Source organism: Strongylocentrotus purpuratus, unplaced genomic scaffold, assembly GCF_000002235.5.
Source record: "Strongylocentrotus purpuratus isolate Spur 01 unplaced genomic scaffold, Spur_5.0 spur5_contig_847, whole genome shotgun sequence".
NCBI lineage: Eukaryota > Metazoa > Echinodermata > Echinoidea > Camarodonta > Strongylocentrotidae > Strongylocentrotus > Strongylocentrotus purpuratus.
Window position 1 is genome coordinate 1,979,260 of NW_022145554.1, and position 26,465 is coordinate 2,005,724.

A 26,465-nucleotide genomic window follows, 5' to 3' on the forward strand; every position below is an offset into this window, starting at 1 on the left:
ATGTAGTTTTAAAATGGAATTTTTTCTCTACAAAAAATAATGTCTGTCTGTATCTTCCCCTTTCAAAACCTAACACCACATCGTCTCTGGTATTCTTTCTTGTTTCTTTTATATACTCTATTTCAACGGTTTTTTTCTGTGTTTTCTTTTTCTCTTCATTTTCCCTCCATAAATGTCTTTTTTCCCTCTTAATATTTCACTCAAGCTATTCATTTGTATGCATTTGGCGAGGATCGTAGGCAGGGGCGGCGGACCGACTTCCATGGTTTGGGGGAGGGGGGGGGGGGGAAGCACCAACAAAAAATGGCACCTTCAAAGGAAAGTTTCAAAGCATTACACCAGTTTATGGTTAGGGGCACCATTTTAATAGGCTTTGAAAACAAAGCCAATGACCTAGAGGTGATGTATTTATGCGTAAATTAAAATTGCGCCCATATCACTGACCTCAGGTCATTGGCTTTGTCTCAAAGCCAATTACATGTCTGCGCATGCGCACTGATGTAACCGTAAACTGGTGTATTGAAATTGAAGTCAATAAAATAGTGCCTACCATTTCATATTTCTCACTGAAACGTATTGGTGAATGGGTAATCATTAACTATCAAAGCCTAATAAGAAATAGCTTGAGAGAGGGGATAAGTTGAAAGTGCACATCGTAAAACCTAGTTGTGCGATATGAGCTCTGACCTCTGTAAGCAGTATTGAGGAGAAAAATGAAGGCTCTCACTTCGCTCACTCAAACCCTCCCTTAGCTAGTACATTATCACTCATGGTATGATAACGAACAATGACAGGAAGGGGACATGGTCGTTTGATCCTGACATCCTTTTATGTATATCATGTGATCATGACGAATGAAATTTTGTAAATATATTATGAGTCGTACATGTAGTTGGGCCATTTAGTAGTCGGCCTATAATAACTTTGACTACACACGTTGCATTTTGAAGTGAGTTGTGCTGTTGTATGTGGGTAAATACACGAATATTATGTTCACTTATAATAATATACTGTTAAGATAAAGGGAGAGCATCATCGTGAATGTTTGTCATTACAAAATATCATATGATTAGAGGGTGATACAAAGTGATAACGGCTGCCGCAGCAAAAGCTAGGTGTAATGTTTGCAAAGCTCTTTGGAAGCGCTTGGAGACTTTATATCATAATGTGTTATGCGCTATACAAGAACGGGCTATCATTATCATTATATCTGACAATAATGTTTGATCTTGTCAGCTTTAGGATGAAATTTTGAGCACGCAACAAATGACGCAAGTACTAGGCTTTAACACATATACATCATGTATTCATGCTTTGGAGCAATTAGCCTGGACAACGTTTTTATCTTAATAGACTTCTTGGTTCTGTTAATTACGTAATCGTCTTTAATCCAAAAGATCATGGGTTGAAACCAAATCGATTATACGATTATAATGCCCTTTTGGAAAGGCATGATTCCTCAATTTCACACTTTTGGGATTTGAAAAAGCAGGTTCCCCTGGACGGTTGCACGTTACCAATCAACAAACCGTGCTTTCTCCATAATTATCCACAGGTCAGAATATATCAGAGACATGGCATTCTCTAAGCAGCAAGATACATCACTGGGAAACTGGTCCAGCTTTCAAATGCGAACATCGGATTCGCCCTGGATCTTTATCAAACTCTTCAAGATGAACGGAGAGGTAAAAATCTGTTCTTCTCCCCTCTCAGCATATCGACCGCTCTGGCTATGACACAGCTAGGAGCCCGAGGTGATACAGCAACTCAAATCGCTGATGTCTTCCGTTTCAATCAGATAGACCAAGATCAACTTCATGGAACACTCAAAGAGCTAAACAACTTGCTTTACCAAACAAATTACGATTCCCAAATTCATTGCGCCTACAGGCTATATGGCAAATCTGGCTATAACTTCGTTCAGTCATTTCTTGAAGGAACTGCTTCCTATTATGGAGCAGCCATAGAGGCGGTAAATAACTTTGAAGCTCCAATTGCCACTCAATCAATCAATGATTGGGTTTCAAAGCAGACCGAGGATAAAATAAAAAACCTGATTGCTCCTGGAATCCTAAATGATCTCACACGCCTTGTCCTGGTGAATGCCATTTATTTCAAGGCGAACTGGAAATCAACATTTCGTGCCCACAATACTAAAAAGGATAAATTCAAGGTTTTCGATATGAGAAAGAAGGTTTTCAAGAGAAAGAAGGTTCCGGTGAGTCTTATGAGTCTAAAGGGAAGATTTGATTTGGCTGTTGACAAAACCAATGACTGTCTTGTGCTAGAGCTGCCTTATGAAGGCCACAATCTGAGTCTATTGATTGCTCTTCCCACCAAAGATGATGGCCTTGGTCAACTTGAGACGAAGCTCTCTGTGGACGTCCTGCAATCCTGGGACGCAGGGCTCGAATGGAGAGAAGTGAACGTACTATTACCAAAGTTCAAACTAGAAGCAACATTCCAACTGAAGGAGGTTTTGCAACGAATGGGAATGCCCGACGCTTTTGATGAGGATAGGGCTAACTTCGAAGGCATCTCAGGAGATAGAGAGTTTCACATCTCTGCCGTCATCCACAAGGCCTTCGTTGATATCAATGAGGAAGGGAGTGAGGCAGCTGCTGCAACGGCTTTTGGGATGAATGCGATGATGTCACTCTGTCCACCAGGAGAACGTGAGAAGCCGATCCTGTTTCGAGCAGACCACCCATTTCTCTTCATGATTCGTCACCCGTCGACGAAATCGGTCCTTTTCATGGGACGAATGATGGATCCCTCATACATTTTGACCCCCATGTCCACGCTATAAAAATAATTACATTTTCTGTTTTGGCAGTTTAATCGAATTAACAAAATCAAAGACTTTTCGTTCATTACGATGTTTTCTGAGCCACGCAAATAGCATAGTATTGATTAATTCCTTTGTTTATTCTACAGTGTGCATGCAATCAACTCTATAAGCTTGTAAACATAATCTATTACTTTGGAGAGATAAACTGTTTATTAATCAGGCCATGACGTCATAATATAAATGTTTCTTACGTTTTGATACCCATGTTTCTTTTTCTTCAGACGAGAATCAAGTAATAGTTGATGGGTAGAGGTCACTGCTATCGTATGCCGATTACCACAGACTGGTTATATTGGTTTTAATTATTGCTATACAACACACTAAACATAGAACCCAAAATTTGAAGTTATTCAACAGTATTAACAAAGACAAATGCATAGGATAAAAAAATATGCGAGTGTTTGAAGAACAAAAAAACTACAACAATGTATTGTAATTTTACAAGGGTTACATAACAAACGCATAGCAAACTATATTCTTGACATATTATTATTTTGGGTATAAAGATTATTCATAAACGGTACTCCCTTTTTTACACATTAGCCAGCCCATGGAATTTTTATTGGAAGAATGCGTCATAAAAAATAAAAAGTAGGTACCTGACTAAAATTCAAAAGTAAATATCTGAAAATCCCATTTACATATTAAGTAGCTTTGTTGAACTTGACGGATACTTTATTGCTCATTTACAGAACTTATTATGTGTGTAAATATTTTAACGGTATGCCGGATGATATAACCTTGTGCCCACTGACAAAAATTGAATCAAACTATATATATATCTTGATTATATATCATGGAAAATGAAAAACTCGGCGTGTACGTGTAGATATACCGAAACAAACGATGTCCATATGTTCATAATGCTTCATATAGGCTATGTTCATTTTTTTAGTTTATGTGTTTGAATCGTCAAAATGTACCTGCGAGTCTTCAGAATTCTGTCCTATAGGCTTTTACGAATCAGTCGGGTCACGGCGCCTGGAATCGGGAAACAAATCCCATGAGGACCAAAGTTGCCCCGGATTTAACATCCTCGAAGACACCCACCGTACAAAAGATTGTGGTAATTTTCGGCCAGCACGCCGCCCCGCGATCCGGCTGTTTAGCAATAGCCTCGTAGGCACGTACAATTAAAGCATAATGAACTGAAAGAAATCGAATCAACTGAATTCAATTAATATCCAGTGGCTCTACTGGTGAATATTTGAAATATATTTTAATGTGATGTCATTGTTTATCTTGAATCTAAAAAAAATGTAGTTTTAAAATGGAAATTTTTCTCTACAAAAAATAATGTCTGTCTGTATCTTCCCCTTTCGAAACCTAACACCACATCGTCTCTGGCATTTTTTCTTGTTTCTTTTATATACTGCATTTCAACGGTTTTTTCTGTGTTTTCTTTTTTTCTTCATTTTCCCTCCATAAATGTCTTTTTCCATCTTAATATTGCACTCAAGCTATTCATTTGTATGCATTTGGCGAGGATCGTAGGCAGGGGCGGCGGACCGACTTCCATGGTTTGGGGGAGGGGGGGGGGGGAGCACCAACAAAAAAGGACACCTTTAAAGGAAAGTTTCAAAGCATTACACCAGTTTACGGTTAGGGGCGCCATTTTATCGGCTTTGAAAACAAAGCCAGTGACCTAGAGGTCATGTATTTATGCGTAAATTAAGATTGCGCCCATGCTAAAAATAAAATCACTCTTTAATCGTCTTTATAAACCGAGACCACATTTCTTAGATCAGTTTGCAACTGTCTTCTGATAATGGCAGTACTGCACCAACAGACTGTATCACCGCACAAGGTATTTGGACCGCAGTAGAGTGCCAAGGGAATTATACAGGAAATATATCGGCTATACATATATAATATCGTACGCCATCGTCGTCAGTCTACTGAAGGCACTGACCTATTGGTGTTTCGCTTGCATTACGCGGATGAAGATAGCAGAGAACTATACTTCAACTCTTACAATGGAGCAATGCAAGGCTCCGAAGGTGTATAACATTAATCAGTTCGTTGAAATTGGACCTGGGTAAAGATCTATGCTCACAACTACTTTTTCGACATGCCTACACTGGTTGCGATTCGACTTCCAGGATGATCGGAATCGGAAAGAGAGCAGTCTTCCAGAAGCTTGTGAAATACAGCCCCACATAAAAACCCAGTGCTAGTACATTCCTTCTTCCAATTAAGTCAGCCACAGGAACTAATTGAGGAACTTGGTATCAAAGCAATGTCTTTCATGTCTGGTTGCTGCTGTAGCTGAAGTGACTCAGTTGCATCATTACGATACAACTTGCTTATCAAGAAAATTGCCAATGCGACTCCCTCCTACGCCAGCCTCCGCCGACTTCCACTCCCTCAGAACATACTACCAAGTCATGGCGTGGATAGAGAGTGAATTATAAGACATGGATGTCACATACTGGGGCTGGAAATTAGAGGACAATAATGTTGAATACGGAGGCTGTACCTAGTAATCTTCTTGATAAGTTGATTCATTGCAACTCCTGTACTGCTTGTGGCATACGTTGCTGTACCCGCATATGTTACGGACTACCATGTAACAGTGTGTGTGTATACCTTGCCAACTTGATGAATGCCGCAATCTATATAACGAGTCACTTGATAGTGGAGCAGAAGATGATTTTTCCTTACTAAAGTACATTCCTCATCAAAATGAAGGAACATGAAGATCTGCATGTGTATGCGCTGTAAGATCACATGAACAACACGAGGTTTTAAACATTTTTAATTGTATGGTAGGTATTATAAATGTGTGTCTAGATATTAGTAGTAAGTTGTTACTTTGTCTTTGTCACACCCCCTCCCTCGGTCACTCTCTCATTGTTGACAATGACCTGTCAAAAATTGAATTGACCCTCTTGCTGGGGGGGGGGGGGGGTGGGGCCGATGACACCATAAGGGTGAGACAAACATTATAAGTTCATTTCCTGATTATAAAGTGCGCCCTCTATTGAGAAATATTAGTGGTTTTGTGGCCCTTTGGACGCCATATTGGATTTCGTGGTTCCCTGAACCACTGCTTAACGTTCTAACTTATCCTAATGGTTTCTATGACCCCGAAAACCATAGCATAGACACCCCAATTATGTCTCTCGGATGGATAATAAGTGACTTATAGCCATTTTTATGTTATGGCGGCCATTTTGGACGCCATCTTGGATTTGGGGGTTTCCTAGACCATTACAAACCATTCCTACTTATCTCAATGGATTCTCTGACCCCCAAAACCATGGGATAGACACTAAAATTATGTCTCTAGGATGGATAATAAGTGATTAATGGCCATTTCTAGGTATCGGCGGCCATCTTGGACGCCATCTTGAAAATAATAGCTTTCTGAACCTTCGATTTTGGTCGACTTTTAGTATGTTATTCCTGAGGTCAAATACTACTAGAAACCGTTGAAAAACCTTTTGTTGCAATTTTTTTTGGGTCAAACCATATCTTGACCTGACTACTAGCCCCCCCCCCCCTCCCTGACTGAGCATTTCCCTACAAGAGTGAAGATTGATGTTACAAAACAACAATGTAAAGAAACTGTAACAAATGTGACAGCACAGAACACAATTCATTGAAGATGTTTTTCAAACAATTGCTGCCCATGCAGTCAACAGTCATGAAGCACTGCATGTCCAGAAAGTATTAATTTAAATATGTGGAGGACATCGGTGCATTGATTGGTCAACAAGGCTATGCCTCGGTAACATAACAGTTATTTTGGGAAAATCATATAATTTGTCTTGTCAATAGCCAATGCTATAAAATTTACACAGAACTCGCAATCATTTCTTTTCAGAACATTCACTAGAACTCTCTCTCTTTGAAGACCAATCAAGCAGAATGTAATTCACAATATGGTCTCTAATATTTTATATACTTATGAAACAAATGGGCATGGCTGAACTGTGTACAACAAAGCTATTGAACAATGCTGCTCACAATGCAAAGAGAATCAGGAAAGCCATCATAAGACAGAAGAGACCCATGGCTTCTGAGAGGGCAAAGCCAAGGATGGCGTATGTGAATAGCTGTTGCTTGAGTGATGGGTTGCGGGCATAGCCGATGATCAAGCTTCCGAAAACTGTTCCGATACCAGCTCCTGAGCCAGCGAGTCCTACGGTGGCAGCACCTGCGCCGATGAACTTACCTGCGGCTTCTACATCACGTTGTGGTACAGACGTCTGGAAGCCACGGCTCACAATTTGACTAACAAGTGTCTCTGGACTCTTTACACTCATTGCACTGCTAAGCCCTGCTAGGCTGCTGTATGAGGCTAGTGTCCTCTTTGAACTGACATCTGTATTGCTAGTTGCTGCACAGAGGGTCTGGCAATTGCTCTTGAAATCCTTGCAATCAGAGCTTGTGAAGCAGAAGAACAGATCTTTGCACAGCTGTTCATTTTGGATGATTTTTGGTCGGCAGACAGGCCAAGAACTTGAAAAAAACTGAGGGGTACCGGCGTTCTTGAATTGCTATGATATCACTTCCTACGCGCTGCGTTGTGCGCGCACATCATCATTTGCATGGGCGCAATCTTAATTTACGCATAAATACCACTGAACTCAGGTCATTGGCTTTGTCTCAAAGCCAATTACATGTCTGCGCATGCGCACTGATGTAACCGTAAACTGGTGTATTGAAATTGAACTCAATAAAATAGTGCCTACCATTTCATATTTCTCATTATATACCTCACTTAAGAAATCCAGCCATCTGATTGGTCGAAATTGCATTCATAAACTTTAACTATTCCTGTAAAATTCCCGGTAAAATTCCAAACCCATGTAATAGTTTTAAAAATTAGTTCTAAAATCCCAGTAACCATGGTTACCGGTAAAATAGTTCTAAAAAAATAGTTCTAAAATCCCAGTTACCATGGTTACCGGAAAAATAGTTCAGTCTTGGTGAAATGGTTTGAGCGATCGAGGATACCGTAAGTGTGCGAAGATTTGTTCGGTATTTTCATACAAGACAAGACAATTCCAAACAAGACAAAAATGGCTAAAGAAACTCTCCCAAGATTTCAATTTATCAAATGCAAAACTCGCTGACAGCAAGAACAAAAAGGGTACGTGAAATTATTCATAAACATGTTTGTTAAGTTGCTGAAAATGCTTAGATCTAGTAGTAGTCAGGGTGTCTGATCGCGCACCCGATGTTGTGTGCTAATTCTTTCCATAGAGATTGCACGCAATGCAGTCTCTTAGCAGTCTACGTGCATTGCGCGACCATGCAAAAAAAAGTCAAGTTTTTTTCTTTCAATTCGAGATTCAAACCTTTATCTGTTGTGATCCTGAAGGTGATACTCAATAAGTGAGGTGTCATATGAAAGCGCAGGTTTTTCTCCATATTCCCCAAAGGGCTGGCCCACCCCCAAAATTGTAAAAATATCTTGCTTAGACTAGAATCTAGATCTAGTCTATACTCTCAAAGATACACTCATAAAAAACAACCGTGCAGATAAACTAGAGAAAGGCCAAGGTGGTGTCATAAGTTGACTTTTTTTTCGGCATATAAAAATATTAATGACTGCTTTATTATTCGAGAAATAGTTGTTTTTATACGCTCTCGGGAAGGTTACAATTGGGCTATTGCCCTCGGCACGCCTTGGGCAATAGCACAATTGTAACCTTCCCTTGAGCGTATAAAAACAACTATTTCTCTCAAAGCAGTCATTAATACTATACTGAAACGTATTGGTGAATGGGTAATCATTAACTATCAAAGCCTAATAAGAAATATCACAAGAGAGGGGATAAGTTGAAGGTGCACATCGTAAAACCTAGAGGGGCGATATGAGCTCTGACCTCTGTAAGTAGTAAAAAAATGAAGGCTCTCACTTCGCTTACTCGAACCCTCCCTTAGCTAGTACATTATCACGCATGGTATGATAACGAACAATGACAGGAAGGGGACATGGTCGTTTGATCCTGACATCCTGTTATATATATCACGTGATCATGACGGATGTCATTTTGTTAATATATTTTGAGTCATACAGTGTACATGTAGTTGGTCCACTGAGTAGCAGGCCTATAATAACTTTGACTACACACGTTGCACTTTTAAGCGGAATTGTGCTGTTGTATGTGGGTAAATATACGAATATTATGTTCACTTATAATAATATACTGTTAAGATAAAGGGAGAGCATCATCGTGAATGTTTGTCATAAAATTACAAAATATCATATGATTAGAGGGTGATACAAAGTGATAATGGCTGCCGCAGCAAAAGCTAGGTGTAATGTTTTCAAAGCTCTTTGGAAGCGCTTGGAGACTTTATATCATAATGTGTTAAGCGCTATACAAGAACGGGCTATCATTATCATTATATCTGACAATAAAGTTCGATCTTGCCAGTTTTAGGATGAAATTTTGAGCACATAAGTACTAGGCTTTTAACATATACATGTTTGCTGACGATGCAACTCTGTATGTTAGTGGTAGTAATCTAGAATCGGTTAAAAGTCAACTAAATTCTGCAATGAATGAAGTCTACAAGTGGACAGTGGGTGCCGATTGATGATACTCTGACATTCAAATCTGATGTTACTTCTATTGCAAAAGTCATGAAACAAAAACTTGGCTTAATTAGAAGAAACAAGTATATATTTAATGTTGATCAACTTAAAATATTATATTGGGGATTTGTTCTCCCCCATGCATTATATTGTTCAACCGTCTGGTCACCTTCATCCGAATCTAACTACAAAATATTAAACACGCTACACAAGCGCGCAGCATATATTGTAAGTGGATATACTTGGGAAACCTCATCGGAAACAGTTTTTTGAATACTAGCCTGGCTAGCTACTCTAAAAGAACTGTTTAACAAGTCAATATCATGCATGGTGTATAAATGTGTAAGTGGGGTAGCACCATCCCAGTTATGTAAATTTGTAAATTTGTTCTAAATGACAATGTTTCTACACGTGTAATACGAATCACTAACAGGTTGTTATTACGTATTCCTCAATGTAAAACTCAATTTTATCAGAGGACATTCGTACCGGTTAGTATAAATGAATGGAATTGTTTGTCTGATGAATGCCGATCTGCCCAGTCCTTAGCCATTTTCAAATTTTGAAAATGGCTAAGGACTGGTAATATCAAACCTGGCAAATATTACTCATTTTTTGTTATGAAGGTGAAATAGGGGGGGTTGCAGTGAGGTCAAATTCATTTTATGCTTGATTTTAATGTAATTTGTATTTTGTAAACAGGTGATAAACAGGTGTGTGTGTGTGTGTGTTAGCCTTCGTTACCCCTGTCATTTATATATATAATATTGTTCATTGTCATTTTTATGTTGTTTTTAAACAGAGCCCTGTTGTAAACCAGCCTATTTTAATGTTTTTAACAATGTTTCTTAATGATTATATAGCTGAACATGATACTATGTATGAAAATGCGAAATAAAATAAATGTAATATCTTGTATTTATGCTTGGGAGCAATTAGCCTGCAGTGGATAACGTTTTTTTTAATCTTATTTGACTTTTTGGTTCTGTGAATATTGCAATCGTCTTTAATCCAAAAGATCATGGGTTGGAAACCAAATCGATGATAATTATGATGCCCTTTTGGAAAGGTATGATTCCTCAATTTCATACTTTTGGGATTAAAAAAAAGGGTTCTCCTGGACGGTTGCTTACCAATCAACAAATCGTGTTTTCTCTATAATTATCCGCAGGTCAGAATATATCAGAGACATGGCATTCTCAAAGCAGCAAGATACATCTGGGAAACTGGTCCAGCTTTCAAGTGCGAACATGGGATTCGCCCTGGATCTTTATCAAACTCTTCAAGATGAACGGAGAGGTACAAATCTGTTCTTCTCCCCTCTCAGCATATCGACTGCTCTGGCTATGACACAGCTAGGAGCCCGAGGTGATACAGCAACTCAAATCGCTGATGTCTTCCGTTTCAATCAGGTAGACCAAGATCAACTTCATGGAACATTCAAAGAGCTAAACAAATTGCTTTACCAAACAAATTCCGGTTACAAACTTCATTCCGCCAACAGGCTATATGGCAAATCTGGCTATAACTTCGTTCAGTCATTTCTTGAAGGAACTGCTACCTACTATGGAGCAGCCATAGAGGCGGTAAATAACTTTGCAGCCCCAACTGCCACTCAATCAATCAATGATTGGGTTTCAAAGCAGACCAAGGGTAAAATCAAAAACCTGATTGCTCCTGGAACCCTAAATGATCTCACACGCCTTGTCCTGGTGAATGCCATCTATTTCAAGGGGAACTGGGAATCTAAATTTCGTGCCCACAATACTACACAGGAAACATTCAAGGTTTTCGATGAGAGAAAGAAGGTTCGGGTGAGTCTTATGAGTCAAGAGGGCTCATTCGCTTTGGCTGTTGACAACATGAATGACTGTCTTGTGCTAGAGCTGCCTTATCAAGGCCACAATCTTGGTCTATTGATTGCTCTTCCCGTCAAAGATGATGGCCTTGGTCAACTTGAGACGAAGCTCTCTGCGGACGTCCTGCAATCCTGGGACGCAGGGCTCAAATCAAGAGAAGTGAAGGTACTATTACCAAAGTTCAAACTATAGAAGCAACATTCCAACTGAAGGAGGTTTTGAAACGAATGGGAATGCCTGACGCTTTTGATGAGGATAGGGCTAACTTCGAAGGCATCTTAGGTGATAGAGAGTTACACATCTCTGCCGTCATCCACAAGGCCTTTGTTGATGTCAATGAGGAAGGGAGTGAGGCAGCTGCTGCAACGGCTGTTGTGATGGCATTTGGTTGTTCTCTACCAAGAGAACGTGAGAAGCCGATCCTGTTTCGAGCAGACCACCCATTTCTCTTCATGATTCGTCACCGGTCGACGAAATCGGTCCTTTTCATGGGACGAATGATGGATCCCTCCTAGATTTTGACCGCCATGTCCACGCTTTGAAAATAATCAAATTTGTCTGTTTTGGCAGTTTAATCGAATAAACAAAATCAAAGACTTTTCGTTCATTACGACGTCACTTTTCTGAGCCACGCAAATAGCCTAGTGTTGAATAATTACTTCATATATTCTATATTGTGCATACAATCAACAGATGTTTTGGGGATGAACTAAATAAGCTTGTTACCAGTATCTATTACTTTTGAGAGATAAACTGTTTATTAATCAGGCCATGACGTTATAATATAAATGTTTCTTACATTTTGATACCCATTGTCTCTTTTTCTTCAGACGAGAATCATGTAATCGCTGATGGGTAAAGATCACTGCTATTGTAGCTGATTACCACAGGCTGGTTATACTGGTTTTAATTATTGCTATACAACACACTAAAACATAGAACCCAAAATTTGAAATTATTCAACAGTATTAACAAGGGCAAATGCATAGGATTAATTTAATATTGAAAACAAATATAAACAACAATGTATTAAAATGCAACAACTATGGGGTTACATAACAAGCGCATAGCGAATTTTATTCTTGGCATATGTTATCGTGTGTAAAAAGATTACTAATATACGGTACTCACTTTCTTCCACATTAGCCAGCCTATGGAATTTTAAAGTTATATTATTGCCTGAAAATCCCACGTACATATTAAGTAGCTTAGTTGAATTTGATACTTGATTGCTCATTATACAGAATATATTATGTGTGTAAATAAATAAACGGTATAGTGGTAAGCTGTAAAATTGGGAATATATGGGGCAAGTAGAACTGCATATAGATAATACAGTTATTATGCTGCAGTGTTCAATGTAATAAGAGCTGATATTAATTGACAATTTCTCCAAGTGTAATTCATCGATGCCGCAGGCTCATTTTTTGTGTGTTTCACACGGCAGACAATACAGGAGTGACAAATATTGCCACAGTATTTGTATTTTCAATAATATGAGAGGATAGGCCTACATTGCAGTTTTAGTATACCTGGTAATTTTTCATTCTACGTGTATAGTTAATACAACTATATAGCGAAATGCACTAGCATGCACGAGCATATGGCCTGCAAAAAAAATGTTGTACTGCCGTTTAGGTGCCAAAACATGGGTCGGTCGGTCGGAAAACTTTTTGTTAATACTTTTATTTCCTTTTCCCACTTTGGGCAGATATTTTTCAGTTTTGAATGCTTTAAAACATATTTTTTTATTCATTAAACATTTGTTTCTCTAACAACGGTTAACAAAAATGTTTCTTATAAAATGTACACATGTGCTTTGTCGTTCTTTCGGATGTCGGCTTCGTAAACATAAACGTAAACGTACTCCACCCGTTATCTAATGCCCATATAATCTACACTAACCAACATTAAAAAAATATCGCTCTCGATGGGACCTACATAATACAAGCTTTGCTTTTTAGTAGATCCCCCACTTTATTGATTGATTCATATGATTGTATTATCTGTTATCACTATTATCATGTACCTTATGTTTTCTATATTGTATGTTTAGTTATAATAATTGCCATTGTTTATTATGTTCAATTATATTATCTTTGATAAAGTGAAATATATAAACTTGAAACTGAAACATTATGTAGGCGTATACCGCAAAATACATATATATTTTTATCTACAAAACGGACATTTCGTATACATATTGTAGATCAGCACTTAGAAGAAAAACAGAAATAACAAATATTTAAAAATAATTATATATCATGCGAAAAATTACTGATTAATCTCTTGCTATAGCCTATTGAAAATATTTTTTAGTTTTTGATGGTTAGGGGGGGGGGGGGGGGGGGGGGGGGAGTGAGAAAAATCTTACAAATTCAAATTCAAATTCAAACTTTATTGATTTCAATCCAAACAGATTAGACAGTAATGTTGTGTCATTAAACTTTTGATAGAAAGGAACATATGTGGATGAAAATGTGTTGTTATGGTGCAATTTCAGTAGGAACCTAGCTGACGTGACGATGGTACGCTGAGAGAGGAAAAGAAAATATAACACGTACGACAGATGTGACAAAAAGATGATGCCATAATTAAGAGAAAGGAATGACGAATATTTCATGGAAAGATATGTTGGTGACAGAAAGCAGTAGTGAAGAGGAAACTCGAGACAAGAAGAAGTGGAGGGAGGAAGTGTCATTATGAGGCGAAAGTCAGTATAACTCCTCATTCGAGGGGAAATGCTGACTTGAAATAATGAAAACGATGGGAGTACACAAACTACAAAATAAATCCAACAAATGGGGATGTTACTTTTATTATACATGTACATTAAAGGCCCACTGCACTACTGGTAGCTACTTGCGCCCTCTATATAACAAACAATGCCTAATCGGTGACCATTAGTCCCCCATGATCCTCTTTTTCTTATGTTAACTGAGAGCTGAGTTGATGAGATAACCACCTGTCCAGTGACCTTGCAGAGCGGTCTAATCCCTCCTGTAAACTACGGCAGATAAGCTTTAAAGTAAATAATCGAAACGTGAAACATTAAAAGCGAATCGTGCGAGAAAATAAGCCTATGAGGCTATGACATACATATGAACATGTAATATAGAAAATGTATATTTATGAGTATTTTACATTTATATTTACGTTCTATGATAATAAAATATTGAATATGCATAGTAATAAACAAATATTGATCAGACCTCTTGCATGATGCCGTGTCTATGGGAGGATAGATATTAATAATGATATTCACTGTTATATAGCGTTTAATACAATGTCTCTAATCGCTTTACAAATATACTACACTATCGTTCATATAGTTGGAAGATTTTTGTTTTACCCCAATTTATGGAATTATTTTTAAAATAAAAACAAAAATAAAAGATCTAGATAATAGTATACATTCTCAGATTTTATTGAATAATGATTTGCCAATGTGTGTTTTCGCGACTGCTAAAGCATGTGTATGCTCCTATGCTTATCAACTAGGGTACCTACGCCCTTAAGTCATAAATGACAGTAATGAGGATTAATGCCCCACAAAAGGGCACTAATATAGCACATCGACACGGTTTTGATCCTGGGGCCTAACAGTTACGAGGCCATTGCTTTTTCACTGAACCATGACTGTACGCAGCGGGGGCTAGGGTATAGGGGGCAGTTTCCATAAATAAAATGAAAACATGAAAAATGCAATAAATTTTCAATAATTTATTGCATTTTACGCCGGTCCCCAACATAAACCAATCCTCTGTGTGCCCATGCCCGAGCCATAATGCATGGTCGTCCAAAGGATTTTTTATGTTGGGGACCGGGGTATTTATTGCATATTCCGTGTTTTTTTAAAAGAATATCAGTGCTTTGCTGGGATTCGAACCCTCGACCTTCGCATCTCCAGTCAAGCGTCTTAAACCATTCGGGCACGACACTCCCACGATATCAAGATAGATCAACAGCATCAAGGAGAAGACAAATCACATAGTTTTAGAAAGCCCGATAAGGAAACAGTTAATACACAGGAGAAATTATTAATACGGTTGAAATGAGAATAAGGGGGGAGGGGGTAGTATGCTATTTAGGTTATTGGAAAGTCTAGTGCCTTTAAGATACTATGTCCCATTTGCAGGCCAAAAAATATGAAAAGGTTAAATTCCATATGCATTTGAAGGATAACACTAATTTAGAACTTCCCTAAAAGAAAAAAAAAAAAAGGGGGGGGGGGTTCAAAAAGTCTTTAAGTGGGAAAATAACGTCTATTAGTTGTCGAATCGACTTAAGAACTATATAGCCAGTAAGTAATAGTCTGATTTTCAGACCATTGTACCGAATGGTCGTATGTTTTATGCTGCGCAAAGATACAATCAGTTAAATTTTGGCCGTTACAAGAAGTGGGTTATTGATGTAGACTAACGGTCATGTACCCTTTAAAGCTCATTTTATGGATGTTATTACCAAAAAAGAAAAAATAGCCAGTCAGTCACTCAATAGTGTCTAACAGTGAAGTCTAGCAAGTAAACGGGTTTCCTTGCATAATTTGAATATTAGGACATTGCTAACGTTTAAATTTCACAGATAGGACATGCATGACATATTCATGATTCCTGCAAATATCTACAGAATTTCATGATGGCTGCAAAAGGGACATAGTATCTTATAATACATGTCTGCGTCTTTAACAAATCGTGACCTTCCAGGACATGCAATATTGCTTATGTGCTTCTTTGGTAAGAGATTCGTCATAGAAACATCTACATGATATATATATATATATATATATATATATATATATATATATATATAAATCTTCTTGATCTATGTTTAAACGTAATAAACTTAAGATAAACTCTATGACCATAATAATATTTATGTCCATAATAGTACTGCTAGAAGGAAGCTGATGAAACACAAAGCTACAAGCCTCATCGGGATTATCCTGGTCCTCTGGAGTTCTTTCTGTGCTCTCGGGCGAACCGTTTTTAATGTTATCCCATGTACCATATCAGCACCACTTTGCAGTATCCTCTGACGGGCATCGGGTCTAGAATGTGAACCCATCAACCTGTACCACGTAGGATAGACTGGACCAAAATAAAAGTGGTACGCCAGTTTAGGGTCCGACAACAACAGGCTCCAGAAACTTGGTAGAGCCCCGATTGCTTGAGCAAGCTCATCGTTGTATTTCGTCGGATGGATCTGGACAAGTAAAAGACGAAACGTTAGTGCAGCCGGATATTATGGGTGGACAATTAAAGCTGATCGGGGAATATGGCTATATTTAAGTAGTTACACATTACTGCTAATACTATCAATAGTACGTGACTGAACAATCGTTTAATTCAACGTTATTGAAAGACGCATTAGAACTACTATTACATTTTTGACGATTAGTGTACCACGCATCTGGAATGCTAGAGCTGTTAGTCTTGCACAATAATTAAAGTCGAAACCAAGGAACAATAAAGAAAGCTAAAGAGGCACAGCGCGCGCAATGGGATGCGACTATTGGCTGCCGCAGACAAACTGAATGCTGCTAGCCGTTTCTTCATTTTTTTTCAGAAAAAAAAATCTTCTAGACCAAACGTCTACGCACTAAAGTGGTGCATGACTCGTTCGGCATAAGTAAATCTATCTGACAAGATAGAATTAATTTCTCATGACCCAACATTATATTGATCTCTTAAAACGGGTCTCCACTACTGAAATCGCCGCCCTTTCTCAGTGAATGGCGCACAGCGCCATCTCTCGGTGAGGTGCCCATCAATGAGATTTTCGGGGAGCTTCCGTTTCCGCAGTAGGCGTGCTCCACGCACTGACCTGGTAGAGCTCACACAACGTCCACGTGACGTGTGCAAAAAATGGTGATAAGTGGCGCGCCGTGCATTGCGGGTGGAGGTCGGTTTTGGCGCGCCAGCGTGCAGCCAGTGCAGCTACCTAGCCTAACATGATTTTATCTGCCTAGCACTAGACTCTAGTCCTACTCTCCAGCTCTCTGATCTCGATCTCTGTCTGTTAGTTTCCATCTCTCTTCACTTATACCGAGCCGAATAACCCAATCCTTAACTAAGGCACAGGGCTCATTCAAGCCTGAAAACTTAATCCATATTTACGACGAAATACAAAGTCCAGAGGAAATATCTAGTACCCCGATCAGGAGCAAATGTCAGATCTGGACTTGGACACCTACCTTGGGCGTGTCTTGATTGTATTGCTGCATCACTCCATCTCTTCTTTTCTTGATATCCGCAAGCATCTCTGAACGACTTGGTAGTTGAAGTTCTTTCTTGAACACCTTCACTGCATACCGACTTTGTAGTTCTGCTGATGGTCCTAAGGTACCACGTGTCACGATGTAACCAATGGCCGCCATTGTTGGGTGCTCCAGTCTTGGTGGTATGACGTGTAAGTACAGTTCCAATTGACTGGTACTACCTGCAGGAGTCATACAATAAAATTACCGTCATGGGAATGTGGCTTAGCATATCATTGAATCTCCAGAAACCAATTAGTAGTATAGACCATGGTTTAATAACTCGTCGTGTGTAGCCATTGTGTTGCTTGATGCTTATTATGGTATGAACATCTTTTTAATTTTCGAATTAAGTTTGAGTAGTGGAATGAAGGATGCCCGTGTGAAACGGGTAGTGCACTTGTCTCATCACATTCAACAGTCATTCTACAATAACCATCCTTTTCATCATTCTCACATGTCATGATTTTGTGCTTGCGAAGATTATCTGCAAACCGTATCAAACTTTTACATTTATTTCAACATGACATTAATTTTCTTCCATTTCTTTTTTCTCTATCAACAGAAAAGTTAGGTGGGACAATTCCTTAGTATGATTTTCCATGTTAAATTACTATTTATAAAAACACAAAGAAACCTTCTATACTCCACATTTTGGAGAGTTGCAGAATATCATGCACACGTACAGACTTTGTAGCAGCAAACCACTTGAGGAATTCAATAGATCAGTGTTTATAAACAATACATATTTCATATGAGGTACCCTTTAATTCTTGGGATGGGTGGGAATAGAAGTGATTGTATTTGAAAAATATCTGGCTTTGACTGCTTGAACAATATTTATGAGAAAGTTCAGGCAACACCACTTCTTTAACAGTGTTTGAAGGGGACTTTGGCTCATAATTTCACGTATTTATAAATGTGTTTCGAAAAGCAACTTGGGGATATCATGAAGTTGCCTCCAAATCTAATTTCGAGGAAAGTATCGATCAGATGTCATTTTTTTGTATTGGTTAGCTTGATGTCCCAACCACTGTGGATAGACATCTCGTGATGCACTTGTGCGTTTTTTGTTGCTGTTTTGTTGTGGTTGGTTTTGTTTGTTTGTTCGTTTGTATTTTCTTTCTTCCTGAAATGCTTCAAACTCACCTGATATGACGTCATCTTCCATGTATATTCTGTGATTGTACCCTGTGGCGAAGACAACACAATCCACGTCCTCCAGGTAAGAATCATCATCAAAGATGACCCTTGAACCTTCAAACCGTTGAAGACCACTCCGGACGACCACTCGGCCGCTCATAATCTTCACCGGGAGTTCATCATTCATCATGAAGCTACTTTTAACCGGATGCGTGCTGCTCTGAATGCCAAGTGTTTTCCAGTCCTGCAGGGACTCCATTTTGAGTTTGAGTAAAGGATGGTAGATCCAGGCTGGAATCGCCTCATTCCACCTTCGGTTGATGTAGACGTCAGTGGGCTGCTTCCCCGTGATGCGAGACACGATCCAAGCCCCATCCCGTAGACTCAAATACACCTAGAATAATACATTAGAACATGAAATACATTAGAATCATGAAGAACAAAAAAATAACTGCTTTGTACATTGTATACACTTTAATTAATGAAGATAATGATGTGTGAGTGAAGGGGATTTCATATCGTGTGAATTTTGAAAAGAGAAGTGCCACATACATGTAGCTTTAAATCCTTAGATTCCGTCATAATATCTCACACCGTCATTCGAACCATTTTAGATTGTATATTGTATGGGTTTATTAGGAAATCGCCTGGAGATAAAAAGGTCGAGTGTTCGAGCCTCGGTGCGGCAATAGTGTCTATTGGCAAGGCATTAAAGCAATTTTGACACTGGGTACCAAGAGGAAAACGAAGGAATTCCTCCAATGCTGTGAGTACCACGAAATCAGTAGCTTCGGGGTAATATCGGTGAGCCTTGAGTTACTTGCGTTATTGATGTGAGGGCTATAAAATCTATCAAAAATTAACTCTTTCCCAATTGATAAAATGGTAATAATATCTTACTGCGTAACATAGCATTTCACATGAAATAGTTTTTTCCAAAGGATTCGAGATTATTTAAGTGTTTCCAGTGAAAAGTTAATCTATACAGGTGGGTTTCATGCAGCTGTCCAAGACCGGAAATGCAAACATCTGACAATAATTGATTGCTATCTTTTGTTCAAATCAGCACGCGTGGCATACGAGCGACTTTGTCCTTTGCACATGAATGTGTCAAATGAAAGGTTGAATTAATTTTGGCGGTTGAGACCAATACTACTGGTGGTAAAATCCTGTTGTCTGGTAAAGTACAATTCGAAAATGAAATGGCATGAATATGTTCCTGGTTTTCAATCTTAATCGCATGATAATACATAAAAGACAATTTTACAATGAACTTTGAACCTATATAACTCCATAAATGGATGATGAAGTCCATCATATCAATACCTTCTTAGCGTGATTACTACTCAGTACCGCAACATCCCCTGCAGAATGGGAAGAGCCTGTATTATAACGACACAACAAAACAACATTAGCATGACAAAATTCAAGACAAGTCAACGTATTGCTGCATAAAATCCTGTTTATCCAGACTCTAGGGGATAGGAAGGTTCCACAATGATTTATCTTATGTTTTAAAACAGAAATCATATTCGTTTGCTTGGATCTCCCGCATGATATCCAGCCTTGCCCTCTTAATAACTTCTAGGTCCCCCTTATAACAATGGCTGTACCTTAGAAATTTCAACCACCGGTAGGAATACATTTATCAATGTTCATTATTGACAAAGAGGAGCGGATTGGCGCAAAAATTGCCACTGTGGGATCGCAAAGGGACTGGTCCTCCCAAGCAATAATTTAAAGTCAGAGTGTTCGATTTCCTGCTATGGCACTGACGTCCTTTAGGAAGAAGTCACCGAAGAGAAATATAATCAAAACATCTTCCCGAAATTAATACAAATCCATCGGAGTAGAAACTTTTTGATAAGTAAATACGGAAGCAACGTTTAGTATTTTCATTATTATAATTATTATTGATAGCATGATAATAAAAAAGTCATCATAATTATTATTGTTATCATTATCTTTCATTGATGTCGCTGTTACTTTTATTAAGATAATGATTATGATGATTACTATCATCATCATTAATTTTCAATTTTATCTTCATTATCGTCATTATTATTTGGCCTATCTTTAATACGTTTATACTTCATTTTCCATGAATTTATCATGATCATGAATGAAAATCCACGTACCAACGACCACAATCGTCTTATCCACAAATTCTTCCCCGCCTCTGAACTGACCGCTGTGCAGGATTTGACCTTTGAACTCATTTAACCCAGGATAGTCTGGAATTTTGCCGGATGAATATATTCCGGAACACATCATGACGGCATCGAAGGTCTTTGATAAAAGAGAAACATCTAGTTAGGTGGGTCACGAAGTAAGTTTTTAAAATTCTAATCATGTATGAAACGAAAATCGTTTGTGAAATATAGTTAAACTCAACAAACGAAGTGCGGCCTCTCTATAGAGAGGTTCTACAACACGCTTTTTTATCATGGGAGACAAAATATATAGCCACTTTATACAGCTGGCGTTTATAGAAAGGTGGCCACTAAAGACAACTTTGACTGAATTTGTATTATCTAGAAGTTTCTAGAAGTTGAAAAATAACTTTATTGGATATGAATCCTGTGACCTTCATTATAATATTACGTAGCCTATACAGTTAAAAACAAAATTATTCATTCCCCTTGTAAATTTGATGTTTTTTTTCGTTACTCAAGAATGAAAGGTGGACTGGTTGAATTAGAACCTTTGTTAAATACTGTTAGATGTTAGCTTTAATATATAAAATTCTAAAAAACACAAAAACAATTGGGACAAATTAATTTTTCACAAGCTTAAGCCCATCTGCACTAGTGAACAGGAGGGATTAGACCACCCTACAAGGTCACTGGGCAGGTGGCTATCCCATCAACTCAGCTCTCACGAAAAAGAGGATCATGGGGGACCAATGGTCACCGATTATGCATTGTTTGTTATTTAGAGGGTGCAAGTAGCTATAAGTAGAGAGTAGGGATTTAAATAATTACAAAACCTGGTAAGGGTATGAATAATTTAGTTGTGAACTGTATGTGTTGCCATAGTAGCCTTTGTTTGTAACATATCGTATCAAGATGACTGCATTTACATAATGATGATTATAATGCGACAGGAAATGAGAAAATACTGGTTGGGTTGCCTAATTGATTTAAAATAAAAATCCCCAATGCTCTAGCGCCTTCCATTCCGGAAGTGGATATTAGGAAACGCTGGAATAGTTTAAATTTAGATCTAGTTAATGCACTCAGTGTCTACAGAAACGAAAGCGGTCTGGACAAGTATTTGGAACTGAATATAATCATAGAGGCTTAAAGGGATTGGGTATTTTTGTCTCAGATTTTAAACGAAATCCTGGATTTAGCACATGCTGCAATCATAATTATAAACCTTTAGGTCAGTCAGGAATCCCATGACGTTTACAAGCAGATTGACCGTAATTATCAAGATATTTATGATTTGGAATTCGAAATTTCAAAAAGCATTTTCCCTACGTTTTTGTATAACACTACAGTCTATTAGGGAAAATGAGCATGGTAAAACTCAAAGATTTTAAATCTTTTGAGGCACTTCATGATCATTTTGAAGTGCAACTTTTTAGGATTTCAATATTACACCATATCAAAGACGCTGATGACACGTAGGGCCATGCATCTCAGATTTGGCATTGTTAAACAATGCCTTTAAGCCTGCGTTCCCATAAGTATCATAAGTAAGTGAGTGGTAAGTATAATTATAGAAGCTCACTTCTGTCTTGGGTGTTCGCCTTGGGCCTGGGTGCACACATTCCATTTCCCTGTCTCTTTAAAATCCACTGCTTTTGTCACTTCTATGACCGTCGTATTGAAGTGGATATGCTTCAACAGATTGAAGTTCTCTGCGTAGTTTTGTAAATATTGCAGGACATCGTCACTCTGTGATGGAATATAGGAAAAATGTGAATAAAACATTGCGCAATATTTCGACCAGCAATAACTTTGATAGTTTTCCATAAATTACGGCAGACAAATGTGATGTTTTTAATATTACCTTATTTGTAGAAATACAAATGCAAAGGAAATACAAAACAAGTGCATATTACTTTTTTTAAAGAATAAAATGCAGCCCTAAATGAAACCCTATGCGCAGCCTATGTTGTTTGGAGCCGGTAACCTGGACGACGAGCGAATATGACATAATCACTTTGGTACTCTATATACTCTATATCAGCATGATCACCACTCGGCCTACACCCATACAGTACCCAAATGATTTTACAAATACAGGAAATTAAAAGACCTAGGCTATTATACCTAAAATTCTGTACTCGTGTTTTCTCTTGAATATGAATCACGAAAAATAGAAGTAGTTACTCCTAAAATCTACCTTTAGTCTTCAGTATTGTATTATTTAATTTTACTACTTCCATATATTTGTATCTGTATCTCATTAATTGTAGAAAACAAAAAAGAAAGAAAATAATCACAACTCAGTTTTTCTATCTGCGGAGATGTTTTATATGAATAAACCATGTCAAATTAAATCAAATAATAAAATAAACCTCTAAACAACCGTATACAATTAAAATGCCGACTTTTACAAAGTAAGATTTTTTTTTACCACGCATCACAAATTCTCATTAAATATATTACTCTTACCGTTAGAAATGGTGGGACATGTCTTGGGTATGAGAAGTCACTGAAAGACATCATCTCCTTCGATACGTTGGTGAATGAGTCCTTTATAGATACCGGCAGGTCCCGTCGGATCGGGTCCTACTTCGTCATTGTACACCCATAGTCCACCTATTGTACCCAAAGAGAGAGAGAGAGAGAGAGACAGAGAGAGAGACAGAGAGAGAGAGAGAGAGAGAGAGGGGAGGGGCACACACAGACAGAGAAACGTATATATTATATTCTCAATATCATCATTTGGGAATGGATCAGAGTATGTTGAAATGTCGGTCAATTCGTCATCATTATGATCCACCGACTTCGTTTATTGTTAATAATATACCGCCCTCGAATTGAATCTGGCCTGTCTACGTAATCTAAGTCAGGGACCCAGGGTCGATTTTCGGTGGATATATTTTTCAACAAACTTATAAAATCATCACGGAGGGCAGAAATAATAAAGATGCACGCACCATTATTCTGTATTTTAAATTTTCACTTTAACATAAAGGCATATAGACCAAAACGTTGGTCTATATTATTATATTCGATACTATAATTTTAACTAAACCTACATGTCCCCTGTGCTCGAAAATAAACAGTGATTTGACCCTGACCTACACACGAAGTGCACGTAAGTCACAAATCCCTCATTTGTATTGGTTATCTAGATGGCACTTCAAATAAGGATTCTCTTGGAGCACATGGGTCGTCTTAATTTCACCCCTCCCCGCCCTTCCACCTTCGCCCTTCGCTCTCGACTGTGAGAGCTGGATATAATGCGTTTTGTGTATGATACGCTCTTTAGATGGTTGGTCTTTAGTTATACTGTACTATGCTTTTAAACTATTTAAAACCATTTTATGCGTGTCTAACTACAGCTTACAGACATAGGACGTAAATACAATCAAAACCATTTTGCAAGTTAAATACCTGACATAAGCCTACGAAGTGTTTAGTCCTTTTCAAATAAAAGGGTTATAGCCCTTCATCGAGACATCTTTTCTTCGTATCAGGACGATCACCATCTCGAGGACAACCGCCCCCTGGAAAATTACCCCCTAGCACAATTACCCCCCCCCCCCAAGGACAATAACGCCCAAGACAATTGCCAAAAGACAAGATATCATGTGCGACTCCCCCTACACGCACTCCAAACACACACACGCACCAACACGGGGGTTGATAATAGATTGTATTTTTGGATGGTAATTGATATATGGGGTAATTTTCCAGGGGGGGGGGGGGTTATTGTCCTGCTGGTAATTGGATGGGGGGGGGGGGGGGGGGTGATTGTCCCTGTTCGTTTCGGATGCGTAATACAAGCGTACGTACAAGACCTTTTCCAGTAGAGACGAAGACAAGTATGAAGTCAAAGAGTTAATATTGCTCATTGATAATTAGGTTCACATCGATCCACAATCTAGCTACGTGTATATGTATAATGAATTCTACAAGCATTCATGCATAGTCCAAAAATAAATTAAACTTTACCTAGTTCTCTTGCCTTATCAAAGCATACTGGCTGTAGTCCTTCCTCCAGACAGGTTTTGATCGCAGCAAGACCGGAGACCCCAGCTCCTAGCACAGCTACCCTCGTTATGTCCATGGTTTCTGTGGCGTCTGTAACACACACTTTCACATTGAAACATGTAACAATGATACCGGTACTCTTCTTATTCTCGCTGTGCTTATTTCCTTATGATCCTTTTCCTGTGTGTATTCTCGCAGTGTACGTATAGTACTTTGTACTATATGCCTGTATTCTCGCAATATAACACGTACCAGTGTGATTATATACGTGTATTCCTGCAGTATAAGTACTGATGATCATATTACTTGATTGGTTCACGTCATAACCTTGGCAGCCTTTAGGATCACAAGATTAAAAGGCTAAGTGCCATTGGAACAAACGTTTCAAAGTGAAACTGAAAGTTTTGTCACGTAGTCGACGTATAGGGTACCTAATCTACGTTGTACAAATCGTTCAGATACGACTTGAACTTTGTGTATTCGGTTTGTTTGAGCTCGATATAGGCCCTATGTGGTCCACCGAGGTTGCATATTGTTCAGAATTACTGGTGCTTGCCATGAATTCTTGCTCGATTTCTATACACTTTTTTTGGACAAAATATAGAGATTTTGAGGTCCCTTAAAAGAAACTCTCTGGAATAGATTGCAAATGCGTTTGGGAGCTACATGCATTTGTAGCCAGTTGGGAGCTACCTCGGGTCGGATGGGCAACATTGCTAGCAGCTAGCGCTCAATCCCGCTTCCTCGCAGAAGTCGTTTTCGCCCTCTATATCAACACAATTCAACAAAAGAGGCTGAGCCCAAAGAAGAAGAAGGAGTTTGAAAGTCATGTCGGGCATTTATGGATTAGAGTCTTGCCAAAAGACGTTAGTGCAGGACTGAGATTGGAACCTTCAACCCTAGGATTAAAAGTCAAGGGAATGAACTACTATACACCACAACACCGCAACCGTTTTGCATGGGGAATATGAAAATTCAATAGTCAACGGGTAAAAGAAATACGGATAGTTTCAGACAAGAGAGATTATATTTTAACCCTAAAAAGGCCGGGCTATTTAAGGTCTTAGTACGACGAAGCGGCCGATCGCCGTGAAAATTTGCACGCATGTCAAGTGAAGTGTATAGAATATTATGATTATTTCAATTTTTTGAAAAATTCACTCATTTGCATATTTATGGTAATTTATGCAAATAAAGTCATACAAATCACAATTTTACCCATAAATCATATATTATTCATATTTAAGCATTCGTTTTCACTACATATATTCATTTGACCATTCTGAATAATAATACGACAAAAAAATTGGAAGAGCCAGCTTATTTTTATGTTATCCCTTATTTTTATAATTTCTTATGTATTTCATTGTTTTTTTAACTTATTTATTTCATTGTTTTGTTGTTTTATTTCATTTCTTACTACAATTCAACTATTTTGACTCCCAAAACAACCACCTAAACTTTAAACAAGACCTCATAACCCATGTTTGATCTGTTTTCAGGAAAAATGACTTTCCCATATGTTTTGTACACAAATCATGAAAATGAGCGACTTTCGGGCTGACATGCAAAGACAAAAGGTCACGTAACCGTACGTCCGATTTTCAAAAAAATTCTTTTA

The 26,465-nt window shown here is 38.3% G+C and overlaps 1 protein-coding gene and 3 pseudogenes across 1 annotated transcript; 2 read left to right on the forward strand and 2 right to left on the reverse strand.

The window, feature by feature from the left end:
- Nucleotides 1-887: 887 nt before the first annotated feature.
- On the forward strand, nucleotides 888-3,049 carry LOC115927322 (annotated as a pseudogene).
- A 3,440-nt stretch (nucleotides 3,050-6,489) lies between these two features.
- On the reverse strand, nucleotides 6,490-7,356 carry LOC115926959 (annotated as a pseudogene).
- Nucleotides 7,357-8,551: 1,195 nt separating this feature from the next.
- LOC590873 lies at nucleotides 8,552-12,516 on the forward strand (annotated as a pseudogene).
- Nucleotides 12,517-16,085: 3,569 nt separating this feature from the next.
- On the reverse strand, nucleotides 16,086-21,063 carry LOC115927334 (dimethylaniline monooxygenase [N-oxide-forming] 5-like). The gene is made up of 5 exons (XM_030993114.1): nucleotides 20,807-21,063; nucleotides 19,995-20,050; nucleotides 18,675-19,062; nucleotides 17,463-17,707; nucleotides 16,086-16,471 (listed from the first exon to the last, which is right to left on the reverse strand). Exons 1-5 carry the CDS (start codon nucleotides 20,940-20,942, stop codon nucleotides 16,142-16,144), a joined length of 1,155 nt encoding a protein of 384 aa, XP_030848974.1. The 5' UTR covers nucleotides 20,943-21,063; the 3' UTR covers nucleotides 16,086-16,141.
- Nucleotides 21,064-26,465: the final 5,402 nt, after the last annotated feature.